The 24,399-nt window shown below is 47.7% G+C and overlaps 1 protein-coding gene across 2 annotated transcripts in view; it reads left to right on the forward strand.

The window, feature by feature from the left end:
* The window catches only part of LHPP (phospholysine phosphohistidine inorganic pyrophosphate phosphatase), a 71,217-nt gene extending 48,307 nt beyond the window's left edge, over positions 1 to 22,910 (forward strand). For both annotated transcript variants that reach the window (XM_058842027.1, XM_058842026.1), the window contains one exon: positions 22,201 to 22,910. In XM_058842027.1, coding sequence (XP_058698010.1) covers positions 22,201 to 22,291 — 91 coding nt within the window. In that variant the 3' untranslated portion in view covers positions 22,292 to 22,910. The remainder of the gene's footprint in view (positions 1 to 22,200) is intronic.
* The last annotated feature ends 1,489 nt before the right edge of the window (positions 22,911 to 24,399 follow it).

Genomic DNA, 24,399 nt, shown 5'->3' on the forward strand with positions numbered 1-24,399 from the left:
TAGAGTTGGGAAATGGGAAAGGATCAGGTGAGTTTTTCTCTGCAGTGCCAAAGGCCTTTCCCCGGTGCTGTTAACCAGGAGGATTAAAGAGTGAGTTCTTCAGACACTCCTCAGCTGTCGACCCTGAGCTGAACCCTTGGGTTAGGAGCTGACTTTTCATTTGGGACTGACAGACTTGCAAGCTAAATCAGAGCCCAGATGGCTTAGAAAAGCCCAGAGAGCTCCAACCTGAGATCAGCTCTTGCCACGCACGTTCCCATGCTCTTTCAACAGGCCGGGGCTGCTGTGCCAAGTGTGATTTCAGAGGAAGCTTGGAAAGAAAGTCCAGCCCCGTCTGTCATCCTTTTTTTCAGAGAATTTCTGGTGCCTTTGCCATGTGCAGAATAGCTGAGAGAAAAGGGCTTTTACAAAGCTCGGAGCTGGGCTTCTGTGTGTCCTGCTTCCCTTCTTCCTAAGATGTGTTCTCTTCCTCCATGAGTCACCCCGTGGATGAGAACAAGAGACTTTTTAGGGAAAAGGAGACAAAATAGCAGAAGCTGGCTCTTCAGAGCGGCTGTGCCGTGGCCGTTTGTTCGTGGATCTGGAAGCATCTGTCATCTTTAGCCCGGGGAGTTCAATCCCAAGGCTGAATTGCTGTGTTTGTATGCGTGGCCGCACGCTGTGCCGGGTGGCCGCCTGCCACCCCTCGCCCAAGGTGGATGTGTTTCAGAGGAGAAGCAGTTTGCACGTATAAAAATATTCAGCGCCTGCGGGTGAGCTGCAGACTGCGCCAGTCGGGCTGTTAAAATATTTCCTGGGGTTTGCTGCGAGGGCTGGGCGCTCCAGGGCTGCGGGGTTTGCCTTGGTAGCGGTGAAACAGTGCCCAAGAGTCAAACCTGTCCTGCCCTGGGAGCACCTGTGTCTGGCCATGTCCCAGGGAGGTGTCTCTGCTCTGACACCGGTCTGGAAGGGGCTTTGGGGACCTGGTGGCTGCTCCCTGCTCCTCCACGATCTTTTAGGACTCTAAACACTTCAAAAGTGGCTTTGCAGGTCTGTCCTGCCTTGTCTCAACACCCAGCTGTGTGTGCCAGGCAAGCACACCTTGGCTCTAAGCAAGCACTCCTGTAGCTGCTTCGTGGAGCTGTGAGCTGGAAAACTTCTAATTAAAGCCAGATTATTGGTCTTGGCCCTTCTTGTTAGTGTTTTGATTTGGGGTTTTCTTTTTTAAGTCCCTTTAAGATGTCTGGATAGATGATATCAAGGTTAATTTGTTTGTGATGGAAGAAATGTTTTCACTTGGTGGCTAAATGTTGTTGGAAAAGAGCAGAATTAATAGCTGCTCACTTAATCCTGATTAAACTGGCAGCTGGGAGATATTGATCAGTGTGTTCACAGCAAACTATCCCTCTCTAATGCTTGGGGTAAACAAGTCTGGGCTGTGGTTACCTTAACCCTTCCCACATTGGCAGCCTCATGCGCTGGGCAGGACCTGGACCTGTGCATCCTCCTGCTCCCCAGCAGAAGGGCTTTGTCTGGGGTTAGCTCCCTGGGGTACAGCCAGGCTGGCTTTGCCCCAGAATCTCCTGGGATTTCAGAACAGTCACCCAGGTCTGGGTGTTCCTGGGGAGCCCTCTCTGCCAGGGACCCTCGGTGGCCCCCACTCCTGGCCACTGCCACAACCATCACATGGGATGCTGGAGCAGATCAGGGTTTCACAGAATCCAAAAAAGCTGCTCAGGGGCTTAGCAGCAACTGATTTTAGGCATTTAAATAAAAACAGGGCTTGGCCAGAGCGGGCACCAGTTTGGACCTGACCCCAGCTTTGCTGATGTTCCCAAATCCTGCTGCTTCCATCGCTGTCGGTCATTTCTGACACACAATTCTGGGGACAGATGTTACAATAAACTCTTGCTCACCTCTCAGCCCACCTGTGATCGTGCCCTCACCCCCAAAGTCATAAACCAGAAGCAATTTTGGGGCTGCCAAGAGAGAGAAGGAGGCTCAACAGCCCCAGCTTTCCTGCTCAGGCTTTATTGCTCAGCAAACACATGTTCCACATTCAAGTCTGTGCATTCTTAATGCAGCCACTGCCAGGCTGGCTCCAAACAATACAGACTGCTCTGGCTTGGGTCTGGCTTCACTATTCACAAGGTCACTGCATTTTTGAACCTCTGGCTGCTGCACTATGGTTCTTGTTAACACAGAGCGGGTCTGGAAATACCTAGAACTGTCTTCAGCCTCCCAGGGACTGAGTGGGACTGCTGGAGTGGATGGAGAGTAACGTGACAAGAACAGCTTTTCAGAGGGCACTCAGAAATGTGCTTTTCTCAGGGAGATGAGTACTGCAGAGGCTTAGTTTCATCCTTGCCAGAAATTCCATTTAGAAGAGCACAGTTCCTTTTGGAGGTACTGTCACTGGAACCAGTGCCAGACCTGGGCCAGAATTAATTCACTGTGGTAGATCTTGGTACTGATCCACTGCTCAGTACTTCTGGAAAAGATCAGTGTTTCTTTTGTGAATGTCAGATAAACTGGTTTTCCATGGGGTGAGTAGGAGACACGGAAGGGAATTGACTTCCCTGATACCTCGGGCAGCATTGCTCCAAAAAACTGCAGCTGGCTCTCCCCACCCTTGCTCTGCTTCTCCATCCTGGTACTCTGCTCACCTCACACTTGATGGGATGAAGGTTCCTCACCCTTCCAAAGGAAAGTATTTCCCCAGATGTCCCTCCTCACATGGCACATGACAGTCTTGCAGACACACGCATTGTGTGCTGTAAGGACAGGCACTGTTACAGTCACTGTCTCTGGACAGGCAGGCTCAGGCTTCCTGTTCTCATGTTCCACCAAATGTTTGGTGCATCCACACAGTAGCTGACTTCCAGCCCACCCCTGTATCCTGTGTTCTCCAGCCTGGATGATGGATTCCCTCCAGGATGCAGATTAGCCTTTACCAAGCATTCTCCTGCTGACCACAGGGCCAGCTCATCCTCCTTGCATCCAAGTTTACGAGGTACAAAGCCATGGCAGATGAAACCCATCTGCAGTAGGTGAGTGGAGTTAAGCTGTTTTACAGCTGAAGGAGCAGGCATAAATCAAAATGGAGATGGAGTTCTGGCTTTATTGCAGGGGCTGTTATTCTCTTTTTCACACAGGCAGGAGCATTGCTGCTCCAAGCCTGTAGTTCAGTTGTACCTTCAGGCTTTGGACCCTTCCTGGGCTCGATGGCATCACTCAGCCCTCCTTTGGGCACAGCCTTAACTCCCAGAAACCACTGTGTTGGCAAAGGCTCATCCTGCCACTCCCCTGGGGACTTGACTCCTGCAAGTGATCCTTTGGCATATTTGCATTCGGATTTTCTTCATTCCAGCCTGAGCACGTACGGGTTCTCTCTGCTGGCTGCTCAGCCATCAGGCCCACTCAGGACTGACCACAGCATTTTTGTGCTTTGTAGAATTCTTTCAAGTCTCAGGGAGGTGCTGGGTGAGCGGTGGGAGTGTGTGAGGGCATTCAGAGGGATTTCATGCCTCGCGCTCATCGGAACCTCTGAGCCATGAACAAGAGGCTGCATTTTTTCCTCAACTCCTGCCAAACCTTGGTCCTTTCTTCTGTCCTCCATATGCTGCCTTGTTGGCCTGAACAGCCATCTCTTAATCTAGGTCTGTCTCAGGAGAACCAGTTAGTAAAACATCCTTAGTTAACCTTGCTGGGTTCAGCCTAAAAGCAAACCGGGCCTACTGAGGTGCTGCTATGCTTTTGTCAACAGCTGTTCCCATTTGTAAGAGACAAGACACAGGTGGTGGTTGCTCCTCAGAAGCTGGGGTTTGATGTGCCTCCCAATGCTGCTGGAACAGGCTGTGGATCTCCCATGTCCCCTTCCTTTTTCTCTCCTTTGATTTGCAATGCCTTGCAGTGGCTCTTTGTGTCTCCTTCTCTCAGTTAAAAGCTGAACCAGCTGAAGCTGTAGCTCTGGAGGCAAAATTGTTTTTCTAATCAGAGGCTAGAAGGGTGGGAATCTGGGGTCATTCTTCAAAAGCTTGTTTCCCTTGAGCAGAACAAGAGACTACTCTTGGGCTATTTACCCCAAACATCTTTCCTGTGGGAAGTCTGGTCCTCTTCTGGAACAGAAACAGGGATGGGAGATAGAAGGGTTTGGCCACATGGATTGAGATTTGGACAAATAAATTAATACATGGATCAGTGGGCAGATAGGTGGTTATTTTAATATCTGAGGCAAAAAGAAATGCTCCCTTCTTTCATTATTATACTGGAGACAAGGAGCAGAAGACTCTTCATTGATAATTTAGGAGACTTTAGGGTAGGTGTTGATTCCAGCTTATGTATGGAAAAATCAGGTGGACCCACAGAGTGGATTCATTCACAATAAATGAGACCTAAGACAGTGGAAGGTGGTAGGTGAATTATCCATCAGGTAGGACAGTGCTTTTGAGGGAGAATGAGGAGGCTCCTGCCGTGTTTCCTGAAGTCAGTGCATTATTCCTGTCTGTTTGACTCCTCTCCACTCTGCCTGGAGCGACGTGTGTTTCATGGCCCTTCAGAGGAAGCAGCTCCGTCTTTCATGTTCACGGCGTGCTCGCGTTTCCCCCTTCCTTGTCTCGCAGCTCGCTATCGCTGATATTATGACAGAACATGTTCAGTGCACAGAACTATTAAAAATGTAGCTCATATGGTGCTGATGGGAAGCTGACATCTCCTGAATAATTTATTTTAACTGGAAAGATTTGTAACACTTAAGCGTTAGCAGGACTCTTCGTTTTAACTCTTCCCGAGGCGGCTGCTTGTTGTGATTCTCTTGTTTGGGCAAGAAGTGGCTCAGCCTGTTCGAGGCCAAAGCCAAAGCCACCTCCCTCAGGGACAGTCAGGCTGCTGCTCATGGTCCCTCGGAGGCTGGAGAGCTCCAGAGGAGCTCCAGAAGGAAGCTGGAGGTGTTGGAAGAAGCAGTCACAGTTGGATTGCCCCTGCCTCGGGAATAGCGAGCTTTTTCCAGTGGGGAGGATTGAAACCGGCTGTAATTATTGGCTGAAAAATATTTACAGTAAGCAAAGAATGGCTGGCTACCTTTAATTCCTGGCAGCAGCTCCCTTCCTGGGGGCAGTGACTGTAGGTACCTGTAGCTGCTGCCATCCCCCTTGTCCAGGGGGAAGGACCTGATGTGGGCCAGGGGTTTGCACAGGGTCTTTTCCAGTCTTGTGATTCCATGGGTGTGGATGGAAGGAAGTCAGGGCTATTGCTTTTTTGTATACATTCAGTAGAAACTTTATGAAAACATTCTTGCACAAAAGCCAACAACCTGAATTTCTAAATTTTTTTTTTTTTTTTTTTGCAGAAATGCAATCACAAGGGGGCTTATCAGCTGAATTCTTGATATCAGTGTTGAAAAGGCCAGGATCATTTCTGTGATGATCATCTAAGAAAGCTTTTTCTCTTTTTTATCATTACACCTAGAGAGACAAATCCTGCTCTCAGCTACAAGGAAGCAATTCCCACTCAAGTCAAAGGAAGCTGCTCAGAGAGGCCAGAGTTTATCCCATACTTCATATACAAATTTATCACTGAAATTGCTGTGCCCACATCCCGTGGCTGTTTCAGCCCAGAGGGGCTCAATGCTGACTCACAAACAGCTCCTCCTTACTTTCTCTCATTTTCTTCCTCTTGTTGCTGGTTGTGTTCCTTGCAGGGTTGTTTCACTGCCTTTCAGTCCTCCTCCAGGTTCCTACCAAAGCTGAGTTTAACACCTTAGGTGACACACAGTCTGTCCTTATGGGGTACAGAATCCACGTAGATGAGAGGGAATGGGAAGACAGAAATCCTGCTGTTTCTGGTTTACAGATGAGGTCCTGCAATGTAGAAGGTCAAACTCTGAAGTTCTTGAAGTCAATGCCAAAATCCATTTATGGCTCCCAGCTGGTCAGGGCATCATCCCAAACAGTTTGTGGCTGATCCATTCTCTTTTTGGCCACAGATTCATCCATCACTCTGAATCTTCTCCCTGCCTAATCTTGGAGGGTCTGGAAACACCTCACTCTTCTGTATCTGTTTTTCCCCTATGGAGTTCTGAGGTGCTCACACAAAGTAGAAAGTTGTTATTCTCATTTTTCACCTGTGGAAACCAAGGAAGGCCAAGTGATGTACCTGAGGTCACAAGTGTCAGAAGCAAAAGTAGGTTCTCCATGTCTTCTGTTCCTTCCCAGCCTCTCTCATAAACACAAAGAGCAATAAAATGAAACAAAGGTTCATAGCAAGAAAAATTGGATTGGAACCTGCAGCAGCCCAAGATCAACCATGGAGACCCTGTGGCTCAGTAGAAACCCTGGAGTTAATTACCTCTGCAAAACTGATGTATTTTTATGTAACTAAATTCCACGAAAAAATTTAATCTTTATTAATTATCAAGACATGAACTGGTAGGAAAGAAGAGCCAGAGTCTTTAGGTAAGATTCATCTAAATCCATCACCTAGCAAAATTTTTTTATTACAAATAAATACACCCTAGAAACTAGTCCAATAAATTTTTCCTATTGAAACAAGTTGTCTTCCTGCTTTATGTATCATTTTAAAGGAAGGTAATTGAATATAAATTTTCTCCATTTACAGAGGGAAAGACATCCAAATGCATGTATGTGTCTGTGAGTATCCGTGTTTTGGGGATAGTGCTGACATCTGTGTAGGGCATGTTGGACTGAATCTGACTGACTTCAATAGCTGTTGGAGTGGAAACCAGCACTGATCTCCAACCTGGGGAAAATTCTCCTCAATTCCAGCTTCTTTGTGCATTAGCAATTACTTTCAAATGTTTAAAACTCAATAGCGGTTGCCAAAATCTGCGTTGCCTCCCAAGGAAAAACTCTTAATTTCTTCGTGTTTAGAGGCCAAATATGTGGCTAAACTAAGCTTGATGATAGCTGAGGTTTGGTTTTGGGCAGATTGTGAGTCCATGTACAGTTAGTGCCTGGAATATGCACACAGCTGGGACTGTGCTGGGGCTGTGTCTGTGGAAATGTAAAAATATTACTCTTAAAAAGAAGTTAATCTTTCCCACATTTCCTGCTATGGTTAGAGGTGATTTTCTCATTGTTTTGTTCTCAGCTGTCTCGGTGCTTTGAGTCCTCCTGCACAAAAGTCTCACAATCATTTTGCAGCCTCATGTATCATGTACACGTGTAAAAGGGTTGCTTGAGTAAGAGGTTTCTTGGTTTCAGCCAGAAGAGAAGCACATGCAGTCACTAGAAAGTGACACTGATGAAGAAAAACTCATATATACTGATATAAAATCACCAGATATAACAGGCCTGGCTGTGAGCAGAAGTAAACTAGTCAATTTTAAGACTTCATGTTTCAGTGCCAGTGTAACACAAGTGCCCATTTGCACTCCACTGGCCCTGCCAGCTTCCTCCTGCCTGTTTTACAGCAGGGCTGCAGGCTCAGGGCCACGTTAAGCTGTCAGATGCAGGAGGATGTTTCCTGCACCTCTGTCCCTGCAGCAGCAAAGAATATTGCACTGCTTCAAAACTGCAAGGAGAGGGTTATAAAATTATCATGCCTGTAAAATCCAGATGCAAACCATATGATTGCAAAGCCCTGCTCCCTATCCTCATTTAAAATAACTCTCTCCTAAGCCTCCTCAGCATCTGCTGGCCTGGAAGTGCAGTTTTCCCTGTGCTCAGTCACACGCTCAGTGAACACCTTGTGCTGGGACTAAAAGGTGATTTAAAAAAACCCCACCGTCCAACTGATGAAGTGTTTGCTTAGGATTATGTGCTGTGGTTAATAAAAGCATTAAAAAATGTCTCTGGCCACTGTCCTGTGTCACAGCAGCCTCATATTTCCTCTCCTCTGGAGACGGATGTACATCTGGTTTGAGTGGCTTTTGTCCTGTTCCCTGGCCACAGAAAGAAAAAGGAATACTGAGCTTCTAAGGATGGAAAGTTATGCGGCAGTGCTAAATATATCAGCGTTTCTTGGAGCTGAACTTGCCGAGATAGGCCTTTCCAGCAGCACTTCCAGCACAAGAGGCAAGGAAGGCTCTGGTGAGGGTTTTGTTTGGAGCCAGGAAGGTGCATCCACCTCTGTGTAAGGGTGGGGGCTCTCAGGAGTGCAGGGCTGCCCTTGGGAAGCTGTGTCTGGAGGCAGGGCTGAGCCCCTGCGAGCCCTTGGATGTGTCTCCTGTTCCCCAGAGCGATCGAGTTACACGCCTTGAGCTTTGCCATAGTAGCAGAGGAAGGGGAGAGTACAAAGGTTATGGAAAACAAAACATTAATTTTCGGGACCAGCTGTGTTACAAGCAAACTGCAGCTTTATTTATACCCACGGCATAGTGTCCATAAATCAGGGCTGCTCTCCAGCAAGGCATTTAATGAGAACTATTAAATGATTTCATGATGTACTCATTGTTACCATCTGATAAAAAACAGCGCTCCCTCCGAGGACCAGGACTTTTCAGTTGTAGCTTTTCCTGGGGGAAGGAGGTGTGGGGGCAAGCCAAGCCCTCAGCAGTGTCAGATCTGAGTTCTCCAAACCTCTCTGGGCACATCGTGTCGGGAAGATCCGTCGCCTCAGCCTCCTTGCAGATTTCAGTTAGGGGCTGTTGATGTGAGCAGCCTTCAGAGTTTCTGTAACTCCTTTTGCAGAGAGAATACCTGATCTGGTGTCTCCTCCATGTGCCAGAGTAAGTCACAGCGTTGCTGTGGAGGTGGGTGCTGCTCCCAGGCCTGCGTGAGGCTGCACCCCAGCCTAGTGCACGAGGAGTCACAGAATGGTTGGGGTTGCAAGGGACCTTAAAGCTCATCTAATTCCAACCCCCTGCCACGGGCAGGGACCATTTCCAGTAGCCCAGGTTGCTCAGGGCCTGGAGCAGGGAGTCAGGGAGCTCCAGAGCCTGTCTCCCATGCTGTTCTTGGTGCTGTGGCAGTCCAGAGGGACATGCCTGCCCCAGTGTGCCATCCTGGAGGCTCCCTGTGACCCTGGGGCTTGTCCACACATGGTGAGGGGGGCACAGGTCTATCTGCAGCCCTCTGGACCTTCCCCTAGATTTTCAGGCTGGATCCAATGGCTACACAGAGCCCTGTGAGGCTCATTTGTCACGAGCATACCCAAGCACTAAAACCACAGGGATGGCTAATTTATGTGAGAAGGTTTTCTATGAATCAGTGGGGAGGACGTTGTGCCCAGAGCCTTGCCCCTCTCCAAGTTCTTAATTGCTAATCAGAGGCTGGGTTCAGCAGCTCCCATTCTCTGGCACTTTCTGTCTCCATCAATAAAACTGGAGAGGCTCTTGCTTTACAACAAAGATGTTTATCTTGCCCGAAGTTGTGGGAAGCTGTAGGAGGCTGTCCTTTCTTACTGCAGAGCTCTAATGGGGTAAACAGTTGCTATTACTTAGTTTCCAGCCAGATTTTTCTGAATGGGGGCTGGGAGGAGGATTCCTTAATTAATCCTTTGGGAAAGGGGTTGGGACTCTGGCTTGTTGTTCTGGGTTTGTATCTTAACTAGCATCTCCCAGATGCAGAGCAGTGAAACCCAGGTCCAAATGTCACCTTGCATTTCTGCATCCCTCTGATGAGTAATTTTTCTTCCTCCTTCAAGCCACCTTCCCCTTCCTCTGGGATGGAACTAGATGGTCTTTGACCAACCCAAACCATTCCATGGCTCTATGATTTGGGGTTTTTTCTCCCAAAAGAAGGAAGTGTCCTTTCCAGGGCAAGAAATAGCTGTGTGTGAGTGGCAGCATGGTTTAACATTGACTGGCTAATTATTAAATTCAAACATAATCATAATTTCATATTATTGCATATGTGATGAGCTGCTCAAGCAACTTGTACCAAGCATGTGTTATTCTTAAATGTTCATTGCTTTCTCAGGACATGCCCATTTGCAGGGACTTCAGACAACTGCAGGCTGCTTTGCTCTTTTTTCCATCCATATGAGAGTATGAAATGAGAGTGAGGTTAATAAACAGGTCTGGAGGAAGGTTTTCCATTAGCTGCAGGTAGTAATTTATGGTGGGAAAGCAACAGGCAATTAAACTCTTTACATTGCTGAGCATTAATGTATAGTGCTGTAAGTTAGAACATTTCCTTTAATGTTTTACTTGATGAAGTCTCTCCCTTTAGGATCTGCTAAAGCCCTTTCCACACAAGGGCTTGGGTGGTTTGTTTCAAAAAATTCTTTATTATATTTATATATATTATCCTGATATAGCACACACTCCCCAAGCCACTGCTTCATTTTAGACTGAGAAAAAACATCAGAGGATTGATCAACCCTCCACAGATTGCTCTGTGCTGCTTTGAATGCAATTTGAAGGGTATTGGGTTATTGTTGGGTTGTTTTTAACTCCATAGACAAATATCTCCACCCTGAAATGCCTTTGGAATTTAGCAATATGTGCAGACCACAGTCTTGGCTGTCCCACCTCCAGTACAAAGTAGACCTTTGAAGTATTTTAAGTATTAGATTTTCTCAAAGGTATCGAGCATGGTATGTAAATAAACTTCATTTATGCCAGGTTGGGTTACAGCAGCACAGCTAAAACCAGTATTATGGGCTGTTCATGGTGGGCTGTTCATTCTGCAAAGGATCAGTCTTCACTTGAAGCTGATGCAAAGGGAGGAAACTGGCCTCAACCACAATGCTCAGATAAAAGCAAATACTGCAGATACCAAGAAGGTGAAGCAGTTACCATGCCACTGCTCTTGTTTGTTTAGGGTTTTTCCTCCTTTGCTCTAGAGCTGTTAAGTCTATTTTACTGATTTCATGGTTAAGAAATGTCCCAATTTCAGTCTGATCCTAAGAAATGGGAAAGCCTTGGCAGCTACATTGGAGGTGGAGAAGCCCCTGGGTGGCTCTTTCATTCCCAGCCCACTTGAGTACCTTGCACAGCTGATCCTTGGCTTCAGGGTCTTGGAGCTCATGAAGAGCTGACTCAGAAACCATCTCAGCCCTGTGTGAATGTGGCAGGGTTTGAAAGCAGCAGTGGTGCCTGCTGCTGTTCTGAGCATGCCAGGTGTGGTACAAACTCATCCTGCTGGGTGATTTTCTGGTTCCAGGCTGCAGTTTGCATGTGTGGTAGAGCCAGCATGGGAAATGTCCAGTCAGTCCCACAAAAACTAATTTAAAAAAGATATTTGGAGGTGGCCATAGTATATTGTTAACCATTGTGTTTATGAAAGTGGAAGGGACTGACAGAGAAAATGATGCTGGAGGATGTGCAAGTTAGCACAGGACACAGACCCAACCTGTGGAACTCCCTGAACTGAAACCAAGCATCCCAAACCCAGGTATTCATCACTCAGTTGTTGCCAATTTGGGATTATCTCTTTGACAACATGCAGCAAAATCCCTGTTGATGTGACTGGGACTTGGTATTTCACAAAACTCCTGGGAGGCTTCGGCCAGGGGTTGGCTCTGAGTCTGCACTGAGAGCACAGCAAGCGGGACACATGAGCAGCCTCCATCCGAGGAGCTGGAACTTGGAGCTGGAACTTGCAGCTGGAAGGAAGCAGGTACAAGCCTTGGCTGTTCTCTGTGTCCAAGCAGAGGGCTGGGTGCCAGGAACACAGGGATTTAATCCCTGCACTAACAGTGTTAGTTCAGCGCACTTTCCGTAATCCATTCTTAAGCACGAGCCTAGATGTGGTTTGACACCTTGAAAAATGTGTTCACTGGCTTCCCTCAGCCCAGCGCTCCCTCCTGCGTCCTGCCGGGGTGGAGGAGAGCCAGGAGGAGGAGGAAGAGGCCGCAGCCATCCCTGCAGCACTCGTGTTTCCAGGGCAGTGGTGCTGCACGTTTCCTGCAGTGCTTCCAAGGAGCCTGGGATCCTTGGACCGAGCACGGGCCGTGAGCGCAGCCTGTCCTCATCCTTTGAACAGCTTCCCACCTTTGTGAGCCTAATCTGCAGAGGACATCCTGCCTTCCTCTGGAGGGAGGCAGCCTGGCCTGAGGTCCCCATTGCCAATTAAAAAATGAAAGGGATTCAGGGAGGGCTGGCTATTGCTGGTCCTTACAGAACTGTGTTGTTTTCTGCTGGATTTAGGATCTTACTCCCCAGCGACCCCATTCAGGATCCTGGAGGCTGCAGGTGCATGGCACAAAGTTTCCTTCATTACCAGCTCAACAGCTCAGCAAATCTGGGTTTTTTCATCGGTGAAACAAAGCAAAAAGCAAACCTGATCAGCTCCATCACTTCATAGAATCATGGAATAGTTTGGATTGGAAGGTGCCCATCCAGTGCCACCCCCGGGACACCTTCCGCTATCCCAGGCTGCTCCAAGCCCCATCCAATACTTGCAGATATTGGTAAATACATCTCCCAAGCAAATGAAGTTTCATTTCCTTGGCACTGTGGTCATGGAAGGGAAGGCAGGCAGACATTCAGGCCATGCAAACTTCCAAAGAGTAGATTATGAAGATCTCACTTACATAGTTGCTTAAGCAAGTGAGCCATAATTTGGAATATCTTTAGTAAAGTTTCTGCTTTAGAAGGGGCAGGAGTTTCTGGGGAGCAGGGCTGAGTTATTTGGGTGGCTCTGTGTGCTCAGGTGTCTCTGAGCCATTCCAGAGGGCATAAATCATGCACTGACTCAAAGCTGAGGCAGAACTCCTGGGGTTTAGCCCAAATATATATTCCCTTTTGTTCTATCAGTTCAGCATGAGCACATTCAGAAGTAGGTGGGTTCCTGACATCCTTGAGTGAGGTTGGATGTAATATTCCTATCTGGAATCTGGTCTGGGAAGAGAAATCAGACAGACCCCATGCTGTTGCCTTGTCAGGCTGAACAGTTTTGCAGACAAAAATATAAATTGTGCCTTGATTTTCCAGTGTAGGTGCTTTTTTGGCTTCCCACGTGAGAAAGGTTTTGGAGCAGGGTGGTGTTGGTTCCCAACACGTGTGTGAATTGGCTGTCCCTGCCCTCTGGAAGGAGAACTGGCTGCATGTCTGTCTGCTTGGGTTTCCTGGGAGTGGCACAGATAGCTCATAGTTTCATTCTCATTTAAAATTAAAGCTGATTTAGTGAGCAGCATCTGGAGACAAATATTATTCTCCTTAGGGTAGCTCGAATTCCTCTTTGGTGAGAAGCAGTCTTTTAAAGCTGTAACTTGGAGTGTCTTGTCTCGAGGGTTGAATTATCAGTGCCAATCTGGCCTAATACTTTTTAAGTCAAACTTCTCCAAACAGCATTTGAAACCTTAAATTAAAACTTCTTTCTTTTATAATCTGCAAAGCTCCTTTCTTGCTAGAATCTGCACAGTTCTGTGACTTAAATCTCCATGAGATGCTTTGCAAATGTGGAAGCCAGCATTCATTTTACACCTTTCATAGGGATTTTGTAAGTGATGTATTAAAGGAAAGCAATGAAATATTCTCTTAGGCTAAGGTCTTTAAAAGTATCTAACAGAGTAAGATGTCTGAGCACCACTGAGCTTTACATTCAACCCTTGAAATTAATCTTTCTCACTCCTGTGTAATATTAAATCTGATTAATAGCTAATGCATCAGCTCCATTTAAGATGCACATCTGTTTGTGTGTATGCACAAAGAAAATATTTATGTCTAAATTCTTTCTCAGGGGCGTTTAAAATTATTTTCTACTGAATTGAGTAAGGTCATCTGGCAAAGCCGAGCAGGTCATCAATAATTAATCCAAGCAGGCAGAGCTGAGTCTCAGGGTGCTTGCAAACACCCTGTTAGACTGGAGAGTTTGGCAGAGCAGGGGCAATTCTCAGATTTTTCTCAGAAAACAAGCAAATGTGCGTTTAACTTTGGAGGGGGAGAGGGAGCTTTTGCTTTTATTGGAAACAGCTGTGCTGTGCTTGCTCTGCAGCATTTGGTGCATCCACATGTACAGACAGAGCTTCTGGTCCCCCAGTGCACCCCAGCCCAGCCAGGGGCTCATTGCACTGACACCCCCATGCCTGGCATTCATGGCTCACTTGAGTGTGTGCTCACAGCCTGCAGGAGAGCAAGGGCTTGGATTTATCTCACTAAACATTACCTAAGCTTTATGGAAAGTTAGATTCTTTACACCTAACTCTGGCTGTCCAAGAACTGGCTCTGGGGTATGAGCTTGTCATCTGGTGTAAATAGAGTTAGTAGGGAAAAGAATCATCTCTTCCAGAGGTTATTTCCCATCCAGACTTGTTATCTAAGAAGCTGGGATGAACATGGGATGAATAAGAAGGGGGAGGAAAGCTGTTGAAGGGAAGCTGAGGGAGCTGGGGGGGCTCAGCCTGGAGTAAAGGAGGCTCAGGGGGAATTTCTGGCTCTGCACAAGTCCCTGGCAGGAGGGGACAGCCGGGGGGATTTGGGATCTGCTCGCAGGGAACAGGGACAGGAGGAGAGGGAACGGGCTCAGGCTGGGCCAGGGCAGGTTCAGGGTGGATATCAGGAAGAATTTCTTCATGAAAAGAACTGCCCAGAGCAGTGGTGGAATCCCCCATCCCTGGAGGGATTTAAAGGACCTGTAGGTTGTAACTTGGGGACGTGGGGCAGTGGTGGCCTTGGCAGTGCTCTGGAGCAGCTGGGCTCAGTGATCTCAGAGGCCTTCTCAGACTAAGTGATTCCATGGTTCTGTGTGCACATTCACCTTTCCCTCTGGAGTGCCCTGTCTGTCCTGAGCAGGAGGCTCCTGAGGAGGTTCAGGTGACCAGCCTGGGCAGAGCATCTTGTATTTGGACAGACAACTCTGGGTGAAATGGGTCTGGGCCAGCCTGATGGGAAACCTCAGGTGGCTGAGGGTGAATGTTCACCTCTGCAGCAGCAGAAGCATTTTGTGCTCTCAGATGTTCATCTGTTTCATGTTTCTGTTTCTCAGATGTTTCCTCTGGCTGTTCTGGTTGGTCTAACAGAGTGCACTGAACAAATATTACCAATGCATTCCACCACTGTGTAAGATGGATTGAAGTGGTTTCCGTGGGGCTGAGGATGGCAGTTCCTGATGCAGTAACTCCCTTCCAGCTGAGTCTTCTCAGGAGTCAAATCAAGCACCCAGCATGGAGCCAGGCTTTTGAGCCTTTGGATTCAGGGTTGGATGGGACCATGGCAGCTCAGAGCCCACAGGATACCTGGATTATGGGCAGAGAGGAAGGGACCAGAGCCCCTTGAGGCAAAAGGGACTGGTTGGGTGTCCCCCCATCTGTGCCCACCAGGTGCCAGCTCTCCCTGCTGTCCCAGCTGTCCCCAGGACACGTGTGCAGCTGTTTTGGGATTAGCAGGCTGGGAGCCAGTCCAAAACCAGATCAGGTATGTGTGCTGCTCCCTCTCCTCCACCATAACGCTGGTATGCACACTTTTAAATGCCTGGCCCCTGCCGAACTGCTCTGGCTGTGCAAGATGAGAGAGCTCTGCAGTTTTGACAGGAAAATTGCTGCCCAGATGCTGGAACACCAGTGCTCTGCTTGTTTAAATATTTGTTCAAACCAGCTTGACTTTCCAGTGCATTTTTCCATGAGGAATTTTGGAGGTAACGGGAAGAAGTCAGTACTGATAAAATCTCATGCTCTGGTGTAATGACATGAGAGCATTTAGCCAGGTCCTGACAGTAGTGCTTCACACCACATCTTCCCATCACCATCCTGCTTTCCTTCGTGCCCCTTTCTGACTGTATAGATGTGTTTATGTCCTCTCCACAGACTTTCAGGACTTTTAATCTCCAGAGCTCTTAATCTGGCATGTTCACCTGTGCTGGGTTTGCTGAGAGAGAAAATAAATAGGGATGGGTGGAGGAAAAGAGCTGCTGTCATCCCCTTCCTCAGTGCTGTGTGTTCAGAGTGGAGGGTGCACTGCATCCTGCAGAAATGCCAGGAATTGGGCTTGCTCAAGGGTTAATTTGCAATCACCATGAGTAAATGTCATGCCTGGGGAGAGGAGTCTGGGAAGTACTTGTGCTGACTCTCTCCCAAGCTTTTTATGTGAAATTCATGGAGTTTTGTTCATGCCAGCCTCCAGCTCCTGACCTGTTCTCTCACCTCTCTGGTCATTTAATTTCTTTATTCTGACAAAGTCCCGCTTGCTCTCCCTGAACCTCTTCATATCTGTGGTTACAATCCCCATTTCCAACCCATTCCTTGCTTCCCAGAGTGATGTCCTGCGCCAGACTATGGCAGTTTATAAAGACCTGGTGGAAAACCTGCTAGAGGAGAGTGCAGCAGGGACACCAAGCTCTCCTCATGCACCTCTTTCAGCACTACCAGTGCTCTCAGCACCCTCTTCTAAGCAGCTATTTCTGGAATTGTGTATCTTGGTTAGAGCATCTCCATGCAACCAACTGGTTAGAAACTGACAAATTCCAATTAAACACTTCCAGTTAAATTTTCAGCACGTGTATGTTTGAGAAGTACAAGTGTTCACCCCAAGAAGTGTATTGAAATTCAGAAAAACAAGGATCTGGGGAATGGCAAACTTCCAGTGCCTAAAGGGGCTGCAGGAGATCTGGAGAGGGAATTTGGACGGGGCATGGAGTGGCAGGATAAGTGGGAATGGCTTTTCAGGGCCAGAGAGCAGGGTTAGATGGGATATTGGGGAGGAATTTTTCCCTGGGAGGGTGGGCAGGCCCTGGCACAGGTGCCCAGAGAAGCTGGGGCTGCCCCTGGATCCCTGGAAGTGCCCAAGGCCAGGTTGGACAGGGCTTGGAGCAGCTTGGGATGGTGGAAGGAGTCCCTGCCCGTGGAACAAGATGATCTCAAAGGTCCTTTCTAGCACAAACCATTCCATGATTCTGTGATTTCTAGCATTTGGCAATTTTATTTTATTTTATTTTTCGGTAAACTATGCAGAAGGATAGCTCTCTATGCCTTCAATCTTAGTATTGTCCACCTGTTGAGATATTTCACCTGGAGAAGTGGTGGACTTAAGCTGGTTTATTCTGCTCAGTTAAAACTGCAGCAGTTTAACATAAATGGGAACAATTAAGTCGCAAGCCTACAGACTTCCTTCAGGTGTTAGCAAACAATTTGGCTGTAATTTCTACCCGTTTGTGGATGCTTGAATTTAAATGAGTCACAATTAAACACAATTAGTGGCGTGTGAAGTTCTGGGAGGCAAGAAAAGAGCAGTGGAGGATGCTGGTTTGCTCTGACAAAGGTTTGCTTTGCTTGGAGCTCTCCAAAATCCAGTCTTCTAACCACAAAAGCCTCTCTGCCTATCTCAGGGATCTGTCCATGACGTGAGAGGGTCCAGGTATGGGGTTTCCTGGAGCTCTGGGAGCAGCCCTGGGTGCTGTTCCTGACTTTGGTGCAGGTTTTTCTCCAACTGTATGATCAGGAAATGTGCTTTACAACCATCCCTCAGCTGTCCATCAGGGACCTGTCAGTGATTTATCTGAGTTTTCAGTACCAAACTGATTAAATTGCATGTTTCAGAAAAGAAAAAAAAAGAGAGAGTTTCACTCATGGCACCAAGTCTAATTATTGCATCTTTCCAAAGCAAGCAGCAAAGGTTACAGTGTCTGTTTGCATTCCTCATAAAGAAAACCTTGTTAAACCCCATCTTGCATATCTTACAGCCCTGGTAAGAGCCCCTGAAGAATATGCTGTCAGGAGAAATGGTCTCAAGCTTTTTTATCTCATTTTATGGGGCTGGTACTGTTTAATCAGGGCAGGGAGTTGGTGGGAAGTCTGAAGGTGGCACAGAACTGCCTTGGTCAAACAGAGGGTGAGTTGTGGGGTGGGATTTGCTGTGTGGCAGAAATTCACTTTGTGCCTTGCTTTCACCCTGCTTGGTGTTTTTCCTACCTGCCCCCATTTCTAAAGGGCTGTGTAAGAGCTAATTTTAACTTGTGATACTGATCAGGGCTCAATCAATCCCCATCTGCTCTCACTCTCTCAAGTCAAGTTTCTGCAGGTCCCAGGTTGAGCTGGGCCCTGATCCTGTTTCCATCCCTGTGACCACAACTATCCAATGCCAGCCACCTCCACTTGGGCTTTTATCTCTTAAATATTGTGCCCATGCAGTAACCCAGCTGTTTCCTTTTTGTTCCCCGTATGTTTTGCTGGAGAAGAGCACAAGTGAGGTGTGTGAAGTTTCCTAGGGGAGGGCCTGGAGCTCAGATATCCCCTCTCAGCTCCTGGTGGGATGGTTTGCTCCCAGCTGTTAGAGACTCAGTCACATTCCACATTCTGTAGGTCCAATTCCCTTTCCAGCAGTGATTCCCTGTGACAGTGCCATTGGAACTGGCTGACAGCCCTGTCCAATCCCTTCTTCAACCCACAGACCACTCCTGCAATCCCAGCTGCTGTGGGAAACAAAAGAATTAAATCAAAGTCTGTGAGTTTGGGGTCATCTTTCTGTGTATCACGTTTCCTCTGTATTTGCTTCAAAGACTCCTAGTAGTTCCTGGAAGGACCAGGCAAGCCAGCATAGATCCCTTCATCCCTCAGAGATGTTCAGCTGCATCTGTGTGAACCATCCCAGAGGATTGCACAGAAGTTGGAACAACTCAAGACCATTCCTGATAGCTGAGTCTAGGCAGGAAACCCAGCCTGTCAGAACAGACTTACCCAGGTGGAAATCTGACTCACACAGTAAGTGAACCTTGTTATTCTTGCAGAAGCTGATACTTGAAATCAGCCCCTTACAACTTGGTTTATGCTTCAGCAGGAGGCAGCCATCACTTTCTAGCAGGCAGTAGTTTTGAAACTGGAGTTTCCCTGATAGCTGGAGCTTCTCTTCCCAAGTGAAGAGTTAAAGTTGCAGAGCTGGTTTCCTGCAGCACCCTGATGTCTCCAAGTGCAGTGCTGATCTGGACTAACCACTTCAGTATGGGCTGAGGGTCTGGCTCAGAGCACAAGGGGCCACAGAGCTGCTCTGCTGCTGCAGCCCTGACAGTGATGAATGTGAGAGGAGGATGTTCAGTCATCTCCCGAGGAGCATTTGATGGACACGAGTAACTGGAACCTCAAGACCACTGTCTGAGCTGCATCATGTTAAAAATAGTTCATATTGTTATGTGCTGTGATGCACTGGTCCTTTTGGGTGGCTTTTGAAGAGCACATTCTCCTAACAACACCCATAAGGACCAGGAAGGCCCACCCTGGATTTTCTGTGCTAAGCCACTCCTTTCCCTGACCCCTTTGTATTCCAGCAAGGTGGCCACCAAAGGCAGTGCACAAGTGTCACATTTCACAGTGCCATGGCCAGTTTGGGCTGGAAATTCGTGTGCACTTCCAGGCTGTGGTGCTCAGCCACTCCAAGCAGTCCTGCTGTACGGGAGAGTGTTTCCCAAGGCTGTAGTTGATTTTTCACAAGTGAGTTTGTGCACTGGCCAGGAGTGCTGACAGCTCAATGTTCAGCTGCAGTATATAATTTTCTGTCATTTTGATTTATGCTCTTTTCTGCAACCAGAGCCCCATGTGAGAAAAAAATCGGAAGGAGTCTGTCCTAAAGTTAGCTCAATGCTAACTTCTTCAACTGACCTAGCAAATTAAACGTATTTTTAGATGGGTTGGGTTTTTTTTTTATTTATTTCTGGAATATGAAAGAAGAAAGCATTAAAAAGTAACCTTCCCTGTCAGTTCTGTGACCTGCAGTTGCCATGGGGTTGTTGTCACTGAGAGTGAAGCTGAACTGGGCCCGTGAGACCAAGATCTGCTCTTGGCTCAAGCTTCCACCTGCACCCAGTGACCTTGTCCAGGGAGGCTCTGACGCATCAAAGCAATGCCCAGGACATCAGGGCCGAGCTCCAGAGCACTGCTTCACCTCAGGGCATCTTAAAACTCTCAGTGGCTGGTGTTCCTCTTTGGAAAAAGCCCAAATTCCCCAGAGAAGAGGCTGGAGTAGAGCCGTGGTCTCTGCTCCCTCTGGACAACAGAATAAGGGCTCATCCTCCAGCATCTTGGGTTTGCCCAGAGGTTTTATGGCACAGATCTCTTTTGCCTCACTTCTGGCACCCAGACTTGGGCTCCTGAGTTGTTTTGCTGCATTTGGAGCTTTGTTTCTTGGCACTAGAGTTTAGGGATTATTGCTTGCAGTTCCCTTTCGTCGGATGCTTCAAGAGCAGCTCTGAGCCAGAGGGGGGAACAAACCCATCCCTTGGCTGTTTTTGTGAGCCACAAAATGCCTGTGAGACAAAGGAAGGGGCCACATGAAACAGGGATTGTGGTGGCACTGACAGGGACAAAAGCTCCATGCACAGCCCTAGGATAAGGCAAGAGAGCACGGAAATGTGGTTATTCCAGCTCTCTGCTTTCCTACGGAGTTCAGACAACTTGATTTATTGTGTTTTAATATTAACTTCAGTGGAGCCAGGAGTGTGTTGTGATCCCATGGTATTTGGGCAAATGGGTAAAAAAAACTTTATTTCAAATATATATATATACACACACACCCTTTTCACAGGACACATTAAGTGTGTACAGGACTTTTCCTTGATGACTGGCATTTAGCAGCTGAGTTACAGATGGATTTCTGTGTAGTCAGCACAGATATTAATCACAAAATCCTTTTAATAGATCAAAGAGTGCTGTGTAATTGAAAATTTCTACTAGAAGCATTCATTTCAAGCAGTTCTTAAAATTTTCTCCTAATGTGTAATCTAGGAAAGGAACATTTTTCAGGGTTTAAAATGCAAAGAGAAGTTTTGTTCGTTGCTTTATTTAGTTCTCTGCTCAAATTAGGGATTAGTGACAAGAAATTGATATTTTACTGTATGCCCAAAGTTATTTTTGTGTTCATCAAAGCCACTTGGTTAAATCAGGAGTGAGCAATAATTACCACTGAAGGGATGGGTACACACTGGATTTTTACTTGTTTTATGTGTGAAGGTTTTTCTCCATCAGCAAACTCTTTCAGTTGAGAAAAACTTAAAAACCATCATAATTATTATTCCCATTGCTCCCTAGCCCTGTAATAAGATAGAATTTGGATATTTAAAGAAAGACACATCCACCCTTTAAGTAAGATGCAGAGTCTGTTTCATGGAGCCTGGTGCTGGGCATGGCTTTGCAGGTGACACAAAGGAAGATGAATATCAGCTGAAATATAAAAATATTTTATTTTTTGTAATTCATAGCACAACTTTGCAGCAAGTAAAGCCTCAAGCAGACAGTGTGGGCTTCCAAAAGAGGCCATGGCTTTGTGAGGAGCTCATGGGCTTGGATGTGAGGAGCATGGCTGAGAAAAGAGCAGGAAGGAAACAGCCCTGGGGAGCTTCAGTGCTGGGACTGAAGAAATGATTTGGTGCTTGTACAGACAAATGCTCACCAAATCCTGCACATCATTAATAATAATAATAATAATCATCTCTCTGCTTCCCCTGCATCTGGTGGGAAATGCATCTTCCCCACCAAGAGGCTGTGCTAAATAAAGGTTTGTCCTTCCCAGGGAGCAGGAGAGGTGGGAGGTGGACATTTGGGTTCCCATCTCTTTCCCAAAGGAAGGTCATTAAGTGTATAAAATACATATGTTTTCCCTTCAGCAGCTGTTGGGTTTCTCAGCCCAAGAGCCATAACGGGACCATGAGGTTTGGAAAATTTCTGCCTCCCACATCTGCCCCCCTCCCCACCAGCAGTGCAGCTGAATCAGCACAATGGGATTGTGCAGCTGTGCCTCGTTAGGCCAGTGCTGCTAATGAAGTATTGGCAAAAAGCTCCTTCAAGTCACTCTGCTTTGGGGTGGTGCCTTGGTGGAGGGTGAGACTGAACCTTCTTCTGGTGGTGTTTCAAACATTTCAACATGGTGGGTTTGCAAGAGATGGTGGTCCTGCAAAATGAAACCCTGGCAGAACCTTCCTTTTCACTGAAGTGATGTGAAGACTTTCCATGCCTCTAGGATGAAAGGGAATTGTTCTTTTCTCTACCTATTTCTAGATAAAAACTGTAGGAGAATAATGATTTGTTATTTTGTGGGGTCCCAGGCTTGCAGTGAGGTGTCCTTACAGCAATCCCTGTCTGGTGCTGCTATTGCCTGGGTGCAGAAGGGCCATGTAAAATGCAGTACATTGATTTGGATTAGTTAATTAACTAAGTGGAGATTCTCTTCCAGCTGAGGCTTTGCAAGGTTCCATGAAGGACATAGGATCCACCTGGGCATGTGGGAAGGAAAGGGTGTGGGAGAGAGAAAGGGGAAAAATGAACAGAAGAGGGAGGAATATGAAGCTCAGGGCTGCTCCATTGGTGCTGTCTGGGCTCTGTGGGCAGCAGGGTGACCAGGACATGGGACCTGTTTGGGGCCCTGCCCTTGCTCAGCTGTGCCCCTCTGTCTCCTTCCAGGCCATCAGATGAAAACCACCCTGAGGTGAAGCCTGATGCCTACGTGAACAACCTGGCTGAGGCCGTGGACATCATCCTCCAGCATCTGTAAATCCCAGCAGGAGCAGGGGTGAACCTTCACCTGCAGCCTCTCCATGGAGCCACTTCATCCTTTCCCACCTCCATCTCACGTTAACCCAGCCCAGCCCTGTCCAGGGCACCCACCTTCCAAAATGTTTCACATAATGGCACTAAAATCATCTCCTCTCTCATCCAAGGGAGCACCAAACCTGCTGTGCTCTGCAAGTCTTGAATGTCCTGCCCTTGGTGCCTGTGAGTGGCTTCAGCCTCCTCTGGGTGATGCTGGGGGCCTCTTCCCCCTTTTTATCTTTGCTCACACAGGGGACCCAGCCTGGAGGTGGGAAACTGGGAAGCTGGGCAGCCCCTTGTACATGGATTTACCTCTTTAACCCACATGTCCTGTGCCTTTTGGGGTGCCTGAGATGGGGTGGGGGATGTCCTTGGGGGCTGCTGGAGGCCACCAAGCCCCGGGGTCCTGCGTGTGCCTTGGGTGGCACAAAACCCCTGGGGAGGGGAACAGCCCTGCCTTGGCAAGGCAGGATCTGTGATTCTGCCAGGATCAGCCCTGGGTGAGGGCACAGGAATCCAGTAACACATCAGGGAATAACTGAGCCATCCTGTCAGGAATAAACCCTGTCCTTTGCATCTGGCCTGTGTGTCGTTGTGTTCAGTTGGACCAGCACTGACAGTGATGTTTGCAGGACCTGAAATTCTTTTCCTTACCTGGAAAAGCTGGGAAAGGCCATAGGACTGATGGTCTTTGCCTTCCCTCTGTGGGTTGGGGGGTCTTGTGAGCAGCCATGGCTGTGTGGGAGGGGGTGTGGGTTTATCACCTCTCCCCATTAAAATCCTGGATGTGCAGCCCCTGTGCCAGGGCTGAGTCAGACACAGCTCCAGCTGAAAACGCACTTTTCACAAGGGCATGTAGTGATAGAACAAGAGGGAATAGCTTCAAAAGGCTAGGTTTGATGGGATATTGGGAAGAAATTCCTCACTGGGTGCCCAGAGAAGCTGTGGCTGCTTCATTCCTGGAAGGGTCCAAGGCCAGGTTGGAGCAGGGGCTTGGAGCAGCCTGGGACAGTGGAAGGTGTCCCTGCCCATGGCAGGGATGGAATAGGATGAGCTTTAAGGTCCCTTCCAGCCCAAACCATTCTGTACTCTGGGATTCTGTACTCACTGAACATCCCCTGGGACTGATCCTGCTCCACATGCCTGCTGAGAATCTGCAGCACCAGCTCAGCCCCCTCCTGCTGCCAGGAGTGCTCAGCACATCCAGGGCCAGGACAGGCATGAAATTTACCTTTTTTTCCCTAATCAAAACAAGGAGTTTTAAAAGGACCTGCTCCCTGCCTCCAGGCATTGCAGCCCTTCCCCAGGGATTTTGGTTTCTCTCCCTGTCAGTTTTGCAGTGCAGCTGTTGCAGCGTGTGTGGTAACACCTGGCCGTGCTGCACCTGGTAAGAGCATGAAAGGGACTCAAAATGGGTCAAAAAAATGAAAAATTAGGGGTTGTTCCATCAAGTCCTCTGCCCACCCTCACTGACACATGGTAGTGTTTGCAAGGGTCACCTTTTAGAGGCAAAAGTCCCTTTTTAATCAACATATCAGTAGTTCTGTACCCTCTTGGGCTTTGGGCAAGACTGTTGGGGCTTTAACCTGCTTCAGATCTCCACGGGAACATGGAAATCATGCAATGATGTTTGTGTTACATATATTTAATATATATCCATATTCTCAGGCAGCATGTGCTGGCCACTGTCTACATTCAGCCACTGCTCTCTGCATCTGCAAGCAGGAGGTAAAGGATAATTCCAGCTCTGGTTCCAGCAGTCCCAGCAGCTGAAGATGACCCTGCTCACTGAAGGACACCAAAATGATGCTCCCTGTTTCTGGAGTGTTGCTGGAACACTTGTTTTTCAGTTACCAGCTGGCCCTGGAGCTGCATATGTCCCCCCCTGGGGACAGCAGGGGAAAGAGGGCTGGGAATTAAGTTCTAATAAAATAAACTACATCTGGGAAAATGACCTTCGTGCAATTTTTTGGGTCTGTTTTTGCATCTTTCATCCTCTGGGTAGTGGTTCAGCCAAAGTGTATGGTACTGTCAGCATCCACACACATGGAAAGATGCTGTAAACCCTGG

Source organism: Poecile atricapillus, chromosome 6, assembly GCF_030490865.1.
Source record: "Poecile atricapillus isolate bPoeAtr1 chromosome 6, bPoeAtr1.hap1, whole genome shotgun sequence".
Lineage (NCBI taxonomy): Eukaryota > Metazoa > Chordata > Aves > Passeriformes > Paridae > Poecile > Poecile atricapillus.